The sequence below is a fragment of the Cryptomeria japonica genome, chromosome 5, assembly GCF_030272615.1.
Source record: "Cryptomeria japonica chromosome 5, Sugi_1.0, whole genome shotgun sequence".
In the NCBI taxonomy this organism is placed as follows: domain Eukaryota; kingdom Viridiplantae; phylum Streptophyta; class Pinopsida; order Cupressales; family Cupressaceae; genus Cryptomeria; species Cryptomeria japonica.
In genome coordinates this window covers 789,203,056-789,215,302 of record NC_081409.1, presented here as the reverse complement: position 1 = coordinate 789,215,302, position 12,247 = coordinate 789,203,056, and the positions used below count along the sequence as shown (strand labels likewise).

General features: G+C 32.6%; 1 protein-coding gene across 1 annotated transcript; it reads right to left on the bottom strand.

Annotated features, from left to right (window-relative positions):
- Positions 1-9,730: 9,730 nt before the first annotated feature.
- Positions 9,731-10,537, bottom strand: LOC131876172 (receptor kinase-like protein Xa21). Its single transcript, XM_059220991.1, has one exon. The coding sequence runs from the start codon at positions 10,535-10,537 to the stop codon at positions 9,731-9,733; it is 807 nt and encodes a 268-aa protein (XP_059076974.1).
- Positions 10,538-12,247: the final 1,710 nt, after the last annotated feature.

Below are 12,247 nucleotides of genomic sequence, written 5' to 3'. Positions count from 1 at the left end.
TGCTTCTGTGAGTCAATCCAAGTTTAGTGTACCCACCTTGGATGTTGCGAGCCCACTTTCTCTTGATATTGTTAAATCCGTGCCACCTAAGCATGTGGAGGTCCCTCAATTGGAACTCTATAATGGAAAGGGTGACCCTCTCACACATGTTAAAACATTTCAAACCTTGTGTGCTGATTTTGCTTATGATCAAAGATTGCTTGCAAAACTGTTTACAAGAACATTAAGAAATAAGGCTTTACAATGGTATTTCTCTTTGCCTTCTTATTCCATCACTTCTTTTCAACAACTAGCAAATTCTTTCATCCAACAATTTCAAAATAACATTGGTCCTAAAATCACTTTGACTGGTTTAATGCATTGTAAACAAGGTGTTATAGAAAAAGTTACTGATTTCATTGGTATATATAAGCATTTGTCTACTCAAATTTCTTTTCATGTACCTGATAATGATATTCAACTAATTTTCATTTCTAATTTTCAAATGGATATTACGGAAAATCTTCTTTTGTCTGAGTTTACTTCCTTTCTGCAGCTATGTGCAACACTCCAAAATTATCAACTGGCTGAGTCAAATGGAGTAATCTACTCCTATGGCTCTGAGTGATAAAGGGAAAAGTGTTCAACAACCATTTGCCAAGTTCAAACCAACAAAAAGCTTTATCAAGTTTAATGATACAATCATCAACAACAATGTGAATGCTACAACAGGTGTGCCTTCTATTTCTAAATTTTTCAAAAGAGAAAGACAATTTACTTCTTTGAATGAATCTTTACATAGTATTATGTCTTAGTTGTTGCAAAAAAATGCTATCAAACTTCCTCTTATAAAACAAGTTGATCATTCTAAACTTGCATCCCCTTATTTTGATAAAAATTCCTTTTGTCAATTTCATTGTCAGCCTGGTCATGATACTGAGAAATGTTTTGAATTGCAAAATAAGATTCAAGATTTTATTGATAACAATACTATATCTATGGCTAGTGTGAATGATAAGGGAAATAAATCGGTAGCTACTCCTAATCAAAATCTTAAAAATTTTACTGATCCTTTGCCTTCCCATACCTCTAATGTGATTGAGTCTGAGTATACTTCTTTCTCCTCTAAGGAATTCACTTCTATTGCTCAGAACTTGGTAAATATGGTAGAAAAACACAATACACCTAAGGAACCTAGTGTTACATTAGTGAGACCATTAGAGCACTCGATGACCCTTTATACATAGTTGTGAAGGTTAAGGATATCCCTTATCGTGCTGCTCTTTTTGATCCTTCTTGCATGGTTAACATCATCACTGAGGAGTAGCTTTTCACTTTATGATTGTATAAACCTTGATATGATGCTTCTAATGTAGTGGTGAAGTTATTTGATGGATTTTCTTGTCCTACCATTGGCTCTATCACCCTTCTTGTTGAACTTCATACTAAATCCATGGATGTTGACTTTGTTATCATACCTTCTTCCAAGCAATTTCATGTGAAGTTGGGCTATCCTTGGCTATATTCCATGAACGTTATTGCTTCTCCAATCCACAAGCATCTAAAATTTCCTCATAATGGAGAAATCATAACAATGAACCATAGCTTATTTTGTCCATCCGAGAGAAGCCCTAGTGTTCCTATTGATTTCTTTTGGCCTAATAAATTTCAATCTCTTCGATCAAGGAGTGATGCTCTTTTTCAATCTTATAAAAAATGGAAGAAAGATATGATCTTATCCTTAAGTCAACCTAGATCCCCAATACTTGACATTCCTTTCATACTTGAAGATGAAGTTCTTCCCCTTACAGATAGAGGTAATCTCCCAATACTTGACATTCCTATCATACTTGTGTATGCACGAGTTATTTCTATATGTAAATATTTAAAGACATTCAATTGCATTAATATCATATCCTCTTCTATTCAAGGATATCATCTCTCATTTTAAATTATATGAGAATTTGAGAAGCAATTATTAGAACACTTAAATTTGTTGCACTAAAGAAATATCATTAGCATATTCATCTAGAAAATTTGCATGATATCTTTACCAATAAAACTAGCATTTTCCAAGGGTTAACTTAGGAGAATATGTACCCTACAAATTTAGTAACGCTGTAAAAGTATTTTAAACACTAGTAGACTTTGTAGCAAAACACGCATTGACAAAAACCAATGAATTAAGAAGAAAAACATGTATGTTTAGTTGACGATCAAATATATGCATCAAAGAATATATTTATAAATAAAAAAATTATCTAAAGATATAAAATCAATTTAAAAAGAGTCAATACCATTAATTTTCTATTTTACATGATATTTCTCTTTCCAACTTTAAATTGTTTTAATTTCATATTTGTCCAATTCGAAAAAAATAAATATAGATTGCTCTTAACAATTGAAAGTTATTGAGATTCTCAATAGAATCAATAACAACACTATATTTCATCTAATATGCTTTATAAAAATTTCTAAATAGAAAAACTATATCTTCCATCTAATATTTTTTATACACATTTCTAAATCCAACATATCCAAGCCTCTATTTTGTTCGTAGGCTCCCCAAATTACATTACAAGTTCCATTGCACACACATTTTAAACGACTCTAATAATAGTTTATCTTTTATTATACTTCAAAATAATAAAATATTCATACAAATAAAAAAATATACTTAATGCTAATAATAATAATAATTACATGGTTTAGGTTGTTGGTTTCATGTTTTCAAATATTTGGGAACAAAAGAACACTTTTAAATTATTGTGCTTAATGAGAGAATAACAATATGTTCCCCTGTGTCGAGGGGTAATAAGGGTAATTTTGAGGGCTTGCATGAAGCCTGACAGCCAGAACTCTGAAAATGCCCCTTCACCGTCCCCTTCAATGCATCCACAAAATACCACCAAGGACGTTCATTTGAAGAATACAGAGATGAGTGATAAGAGGGATGATTATGACAATGTTCTAGGAATGGCCAGGGACCACACCTTTGATACTTTTAGCATGTTCAAGTGGCTCTTTCATGAGATTGAAGAGGTTAGACACAACCAAAGGGCCTTGGGTAGCAAGATGGAAGCTATTCATGTGGTCACTACTCAAGAAAATTTGAATGGTAATGGGAAATAGACGAAATATTAAAACAAATTTGTGGTGGACTGCATCAACATAGCAGCTGAGGGCATTGGTCAAATGCAAAAAATATTAGAGGATAGGCCCACCAATGTGAAAGACAATAGTAAGAAATTTCAAACCACTTTCATACCAACAATGAAAGCTCAAACTAGGGTTATAACTCCAAATCAACAATAAAATCTCTTAGACCACTTCTTAGGAAATAATGTTTCATACCTAGCTACATTTAATCCATATTTTACATAAGATTGAGTGAAAAGAATGCATACAAGCTTACATAAGAACCATTGTGCATAGATGAAATGAACAATCCACAAGATATATGTTGGGAAATCCCTCATGTGGCAAAAAAACTAGCCTCCAAAATTATCCATACTCCATATTATTCAACCTTAAAGCAATACAAAGAACCTATAGAGTTATATTGAATACTCTTTAAACATCAATCTCTCCAATGCATCCTCCATGAGGTAAACATCAATCCACACATCCCATTGCATGTTTCACATATGTACTCCACAAAAAGTCTCAATAATTATAACCCACTCAACCATCGAACATAACCCACTAACCTATGTTTTCTTTTATACAATCAAGGTCACACAAAATACAACAAGTGGCAAAATAAAACCATGTACCACAAATCTAGGTGAATGCAATACTATTGATCCCTTATTTAATATTGAGTACATTATGTTTTAACTTTATTAAATATATTTTCCCAATATTAAATAAGTATCTCAATGTGACACCCACATTAAATATAATTCCTAATGTTACAATACAACACATAAAATGGCCTGAAGAATGCTAACACTAGTGATCCACATCCATCTAGATTCCCCTAGGTGCAACACAAAAAATAATAAAGTGATAAATTATAAGAACTGTGCAAGGTGTACAACACCTTGTCCCAACACATTATGCTAGAAAACACAACAAATAAATACATAAATTTATAAAATTATAGCAATTAGAACCTACAACTCATGAATCACATTCACGACCTCCAAATGAGATTTTCAAGCAAAGCCAGATGAACTTCATTATGTGATTCTTTAATGAATGGTATTTTCATTCTGAAAACTCAAGTAGATCCAAGTGTTGTCATCCTTAGATTTCATTACTAAAACATAGCGCTCTATATAATACATGAATAGTAGTTTTGTGTATAATGATTTATAGATATCAATGACTAGTAGTGAATATTTTCTAGATGAGTAGACTGAAACATGCATGAACTAGCCACATTAATTATTTCTCTTTATCATCCTTAAATCTAAAATCTATCATTACAATGTAGGTTTAGATCTTGGTATTTGTCTAGCTTATCATATTTGTGTATAGTTTTTGAACTTACAAAATTTGTGACAATTAAAATGATCACTCTTTCCCTCCTCTTCTATTTTTCCTACTTCCTCTCTCACTTGTAATTATTTTCATCTTGTCACTCTTTTCGTCACTCCTTGAAATTGTTGTACTTTTACAAATCTCAAAAACTCACGAACTTTGTGATACTATGAACATGGGAAGTTATTTATTTTCTTGTCACACTTTTAGATTAATGTTCAATGAACAAGGTAAAGAAACTTATAACACTTTCCTTCAATTTATTAAACTTCAAACTTTGTTACATATTAAACTTTCCTCTCTTTTCGCACACTTTTAGGTCTACAAACTCATTAAACTTATGACAAATAAAACCTTGTGGTACATTCATACTATTTTTGAACCTACAAAATTTGCAAAAAATGTAACTTGCCAAACTTAAATGTCTTGCCCTTAGTTAGCTTCTCGACTTCAATTTTTTTAAGCATTCGATCAATTTCATAGATAAATATCACCTCCAACTTGTGAGTTCTTTGGAAAGGAACATTATGTAATGTCTTCATACACACAAGTATATGAAAACTAGCTAATAATTTAAATAATATATTTTATTTTGGTACTATATTAGAAATGAAAAGACGAAAATTCAAGGGATTTTTAAAATGCTTACCTTTTGGAAATACTTTAGGAGAAGTTACTTCTAGGGCTTTTCAAAGATGATGTTATACATTATTGTTTCAAGAACAATGAAAAGTACATTAATGTCTCTACCATTTTGATTTGGAACAGTCAAAATACAGCTTGAGTCCTTAGAGATAAGAAAACCTAGAAGAGCTCTATAATAAATGTAGTAGAGAAACCGTATGTTACAATATTAAAAGAAAATTTAAACAAATGCGAGCTGAAGGGTCATCTGAAGAGAGCTTAAGATTTTGCTCCATAGGAGTACTAAGGGGTTTACAATCAGCCATGCCAAACTTATGCAAAAGTTCACCAATATATTTTTGTTGGGTGATAAAAATAAAATGAGGTGTTTGAGTTACCTCAATACCCAAATAGTAATGAAGATGGCCCAAATCAGTCATATCAAAACCTTGCTTCAGTTGTTCTTTCACATTTTGAATATTATTCTCATCGGGACCAGTGATAAATAAATCATCCACATAAACAATAAGATATACAATAATCTTATCAAGTTTTATAACAAAAAGTGTGGCATCATCAAATTCAAAATGCTGGAAATTCAACTTTAAGAGATACTCGGTAAGTTTTTCATACCAGGCTTTAGGAGCTTGTTTCAAACCATATAATGATTTGACAAGCTTGCATACCTGATGTTCTTTTCCATTGACTGCATACCCATCTAGTTGAGTTATATAAACTGATTCTTTGAGATCACCATTTAAGAATGTTGTTTTAACATCCATTTGGTGAATTTTCCACCCATATTGAGTTGCAAGGGCCAACAAAGCACGAATGGTGGTCCATTTTGTTGTAGGTGCAAAGGTTTCATCATAATCTATCCCCTCCTTTTGAGCATAACCTTTGGCAACAAGTCGGGCTTTGTGTTTGTCAAGTGTACCATCTGCTTTATATTTATTCCTGAAAATCCACTTGCAGCCAATAGGTTTACAACCAAGTGGAGGATCAACCAACTGCCATGTGCCATTTTTCAAAAGAGCATCATACTTATCTTGCATAGCTTTCCTCCATACTACAATATTTTTGGCTTCATTATAGGATGATGGTTTAGAGTCAATTATGAGATTGAGCTCACCAATGGCCTCCAAGTTATCTGCACTATTGGTTTGAGCTTGGAGCCTTGCTTTGTAAGAGCTTCTTGTACCTATTTTACCTATTTCATTAGGTCTTAAATCTTTCAATGTTTGTTGGACTTGTTTTGCCCACTTATGAGAAGACTTTGGTTGCACAAAAGATGTGACCATTTCATTACTAGATGTTGTGTTAGTGGTTAATAGTTCAGAGAGTTCAAGCTCATCATGATGGACTTTTTCTTGGTCATTTATTGATGTAGCAATGTGAATTAGATCACTTGGAGATATAGATTCTATATGTGGAATCTCACAAGAGTTTTCTATCAAAGGAGACAAATTTGTAATTGTATCAAGCTGTTTGAATTTACATTCATCATTTTCAGCAATGTTTGAGGTTTCAACAAACACAACATCATATGTAATAAAGAAAGTTTTGTTGACTTCATCATACAACCGATATTCTTTGGAAGATTCTAAATAACCAAGAAAAATACACTTAATACTATGATGTTGTAACTTACTTCTTTTGTCCTTGGGAATTAAAGCTTGGCAAGTGGAACCAAAAATGCGAAGATGTCGAACAGAAGGAGGATATCCAAACCACACTTCATATGGAATAGATTGGTGTAATGTAGATGATGGAGATCTATTACGAAGATAAACTGCAGTTCTTGCTGCTTCAGCCCAAAAATGTAATTTGATTCCTTTAAAATATAACATTGCACGGACCATATTCATGATAGTTCTATTCATTCATTCGACAACACCGTTTTGTTGAAGTGTACCTGGAATAGTAAGATGATGTTGGATCCCATTTTGACGTAGATAGTCCTCAAAAACTAGAGAATTAAATTCTCCACCATTATCTGTTCGAAGAGTACCAATTTGAGACTGATCTTGTTTTTCAATCATAACATGAAACCTTTTAAAAATTTCAAAAGCTTCTGATTTTTTCTGCAAGAAATAAATCCAAGTCATGCGACTGTAATCATCAATAAACAACATGAAATACTTAGATCCTCCCACAAAATTTACTGGTAAAGGCCCACATAAATCAGAATGAATAAGCTGCAATTTTCTTTGTGCTCTCCAAGTGGAGTGAGGAAAATAATTTCTATGTTGCTTGGCAAGAATACATGCTTCACATTTTTCAATTGTCTTAGGCAAAATAGGTAAGCCATCAATACCATGCTTTTGCAAGATATGAATGTTATCATAACCAATATGCCCAAGTCTCGCATGCCATAAAAGAACAGGAGATAGACTACCTTCTTCAGTAAGGTATGCAAAATTTTTAGAAAAAGAAGTGCCATTTAGTTTTAATAATCTCCCATCCTCACATCCAGTGAATACAATTTGATTATTTGATTGTTTTCTAACAACAACTTGCCCATGTTTTAACATAATAGATTAGCCTTGCTGTCGAATCAATACTAGTGATAACAAATTACGTTGCAATTGAGGAATAAACAATACATCATGAAGCACAAAGTCTGGAAGATTAGGCAACTTAAATCGAACAGTTCCTTTTCCAATAGGTTTGAGACTTGATTTATTAGCTAAATAAATTGGACCACATGCACTTTCATGAAATTCCTCAAAGTAATCACGCTGAAATGTCATATGTTGTGTGGTTCCAGTATCTAAAATCCAAGAATCATACCATGAGGAATTAGATGCAAAGTCAAAAACAAAAAGCACATATTGATCACCATCACTATCACAAGTAAATTGGGCTACTCCTGAAATTTTATCATCTGAATGTTTATCATCATTATAAACTTTTGTTTTATCTTTTTGCTTAAAAGTATTTTCTTTAAAACTTTTTATCTTATCCCATGACAACTTGCATTCATGTGCTTCATGACTTCCTTTTCTACCACATCTTTTACAATATAAATGTTGCCTATCATTTTGATTATCATTTTTCCTCCATTGACCTCTACCTTTGCCTCTATCATTATAACCTCCTCTTGAAGAGCTCTTATTTAGAGGTTTTTCTTGGTGAGCAAAACAAACATTTTCATTAGTATTATCTATTTTCCTTCCAAAAGCTTTTTCACGTTCAACCAACTTTTCAACCAATAAATCAAAAGTAATGGTTTTCAATTGGTTACTTGCTTGAAGGGACTCTAGATAAGTAGAATGTGTTGGAAGGAGTGCCTTAATAAAAGCAGTGAGATAAATATCAACTTTCCCACCAGCAGCATTAACATCTTGTTTTATGGCTCTAATTTGAGAAGCCAAACTCATAACATCACCATTTTTTAATTCAAGATTGAACAATTTTAATTGTAACTGAATAAATTCTAATTCTGAATGAGAATCAAATAAATTTTTTAAATTGTCAAGGGCTTCCCAAGCAAATTTGCATCCCTGTATATGACGATATACATCTCCATTAACTGAAGCTCTCATCAAAGCCAAGGCTTTTGAATTTTTATAATTCCAAATTTCTTTTTCTTTAACATCTTTGGTTCTGTAGATTGGGTATCTCCATCACATATTTTATACCATAAATCATTAAAAATTAATGTATTTTCCACTTTTCTATGCCATTCCAACCAAGTATCTTTTCCAGTTAATATTTCCCCAATCAATGAAACAATGGACTGCATTGTAAATTGAAAATAAATGTATATAGAATTTGCAGAGTTTGCAAATTTATAGGATTGTTCAAAATCTCTTACCAAACTTTACCAAATATAACAAGATATAAAATTCTTGTACAAATAAATAAATTGATTTCACCTGAATCAATTTTTGTTTCCGTATTTTGATTCTGTAGAAATTTGCAATCTTCAAATGCTTCACATAAAAATATACTCCAAACTCTAAAGCTCTGATACCACTGTTAGCCTAGCAAAAAATAACAATCTGGAATCTCTATTAGCAGCAGATAGAAAAAAGAATGGAAAGAGTGGCAATCTAAATATAATTTGTATTCCAATTAAAAAAACTGTACATTCAAAATAAAATAAACAAGCAGATATAAAGAAGAGGCAAAAACAGTTGTAAACTGTTATACAAAACTGCCGGAACAGAAAAACCTAATAAATAAACTAATGAAAAATTAATCTAAATAAAACTAAACCCGTGAAGACAACTAAACCCGTGAAGAGATACTAACAATTCCCGCTTATCATGTTTCTTGATAAACTCAGCTTATTGAGATTGAAAGACAGTTGGCCTATGGATGGAGGCAATTTACCAGTGAATCGATTATTTCCTATATATATTTCTTGCAAGCGGGAGGAATTTGTGAGAAGGTTCAACTTACCACTAACAAGTTGATTGGTGTGTAGGTAAAGATTGGTGAGAAGGTTCAACTTACCCAGCTCCAATGGAACCGTTCCACCAAGCTGGTTTGTATTTAAAAGTAGTACTTCGAGACGGGAACAATTTCCCAAGGAGCTTGGGATGTTTCCACTAAGCTGGTTTCTCCATAAACTAAGGTATTCCAAATTGGGGAGCCTGGTTCCAATTTCCCATGGAATATTTCCTCGAATCTAGTTTATAGATAAATCTAATCGATTAAATTTTGAAAGATTTGTTAAAGAACTACGAATGGTGCCTGATAGATTATTTTCAAAAAATTCAAGCTCCACTATGTTAGTAAGCATTCCCAGTTCAGAAGGAGTGGGGCCTTGGAGATGGTTTTGTCCCAAGTTCAAATAAGTCAAGGCTGACAGATTTCCTAAAGAACTAGGGATGGGGCCATTGATCTTATTTCCTTCCAAATCTAATTCAATTAAGGTGGACAGATTTTTGAAAGAGGGTGGAATGGTACCTGTGAGACTATTAACGACCAAGTAGAGGTACTTCAAACTTGTGAGGAGACTGAGCTCAGGTGGAATGGTGCCATGCAGTTGGTTATAGGAGAGTGCCAAAAAATACAAATTGCGGCAAGCAGACAGAGACGGTGGAATGGTCCCTTGTAATTGATTATCGTACAGTGAGCGTATCCATAGATTTGGGAGTTGGCTGAGTTGAGGTGGAATTGTACCAGTGAGGTAATTGTTGGACAAATCAAGAGATCGAAGAGAGTAGAGATTCCCGAGCACGGGAGAGATGGTGCCATCTAAACTCATTAGGCTTAAATTGATGGCACAGACAGAGTGAGAATTGTAATGATAGGTGATGGCAGAGCAGTTGCAGAAGTGGTGAAGGGGAGTCCAGTCTACAAGAGAAGTGTCATTCTTCGAAATGACAGCTTTGAATCTGAACAACAATTCTTCTTGTTGATGATGAGAATGAGGAAGAGACGAGATTAGAAATACAGAAAGCAATAAAAGTAACAAGAAAAGAGCAGGCATGGTAGAGAAAACTAGTGTGAGGCAGGGGAACACAGAAGGCAAGTAATTGAATAAAATGGAATGGAGGAGGCAAAAAATAAATAGATAAGGGAAATTGGTGCTTACAAATTAGTGTGAGGTCCGCAACATTAAAATTAATTTAAGTTGATTTGGACAAAATTAATTTCCTTCTTTCACATGGGATCGTCTGATTTGCTCCTCTCTATATTATTGTTTAACAAAATATTTTATTATTATTTGGAAATTATTATGGGAATTATTCTTTCTTTTTGTATTCAATCATAACAAAGATGATTTTTTAATAAAGTATAATTTTTATGTTGATTTTATATTATTTTAAAATGATCAATATCAAATAATTATTTTTAATAAAATTATTTATTATTTTTTGTGAAATGGACAAGTTGATAAAGATCCATTCGTTGATTGGTTTAACCATGAACAATCCAAACACTTAACCATCACACTACATGATGAACCCCATTTTTATATTTATTATTATTATACCTTATGTTTTATAATTACATTGTTAAACAAAAAATAATATAATATATAATGTTATTATTTTTTTAATGAAGATTATTTGACCTCAACACCATCTAAGTGCTACAACATGGAATTTGTCATTACACAAAATGTCTTTATATAGTTAAATTAGATTTAAATTCACATTGTGTGGAATAGCTTTATATGTCTTATTACTTTATCATTTCACTCGCCCTTCAAAGGAGAATGAGCGTTATTATTATTGCAAATGATTAAGTTGATACCTACCTCACAAGGTGATTATTTAAAGCTTGTAGGTACTATCATTTCTTTGCAAATAGAAACTAACAATTATTAATTACCATATGGTAGTCCTCTATATGTAGTAAGGCAACAATAATGCTAACAACAAGCTTAGTGTAGAATCTTCTATAATAAAACAACCTACAAATGACCAGAAATGTGTTACATACCTTGTCTTCGTCCTCTATAATAAAATAACCTACAAATGTGTTACATACCTTGTTATGTCCCTTTCATGCATATCCATTGCTTCAACTTTGCACTTCATCAGCTCAAGCTAGTGTTATAGCTCAGTATCAACCATGAAAGCTCTTATACCATTTGTTATGAAATAATGCTTCATCCCCAATTACATTTAATCCATTTTCTACATAAGGTTGACAAAAAAACATGCATACAAGCTTAAAAAAGAGCCATTACACAAAGAGGAAATAGACAAACCACAAGATAACATGAGATATATGTTGGGAAAACCCTCATAAGGGAAAAACCCAACCTCCAAAAGCATCCATACTCCACATTATTCAGCCTTAAAGAAATATAAAGCACCTACACAGTTATAATGCGTTGATTAGGTTGAAAGCACCAGAATATTGAGAGGAGGGGGGGGGGGGGGTGAATTAATATTCCCATATATTTAAAACAATAAACTTTTCATCAATTATAATTGTTTTTGATAAAGATAAAGATGTTTTATAGGGACCTGAAACCCAAAGTTTTATAGACCAAGGCCAATAGCCAAAATACATTAAACATAAGTGAAACAGGGGATAAATCCCACATAGACCCAACACCCAAAAAAAAAAAAAGTCTCCAAAAAAAAAGAGGAAAAGGCACTCAACTAAGAGAGTGCACCAATTCAGTATTCTTCTGAATAATCTTCTTGTTGATTTTCTTTAGATCCTCCATGATGAATCTAGA

Coding starts and splice junctions, on each gene's coding strand:
- LOC131876172 (XM_059220991.1), bottom strand. CDS start 10,537: ATGCCTGCTCTTTTCTTGTTACTTTTATTGCTTTCTGTATTTCTAATC.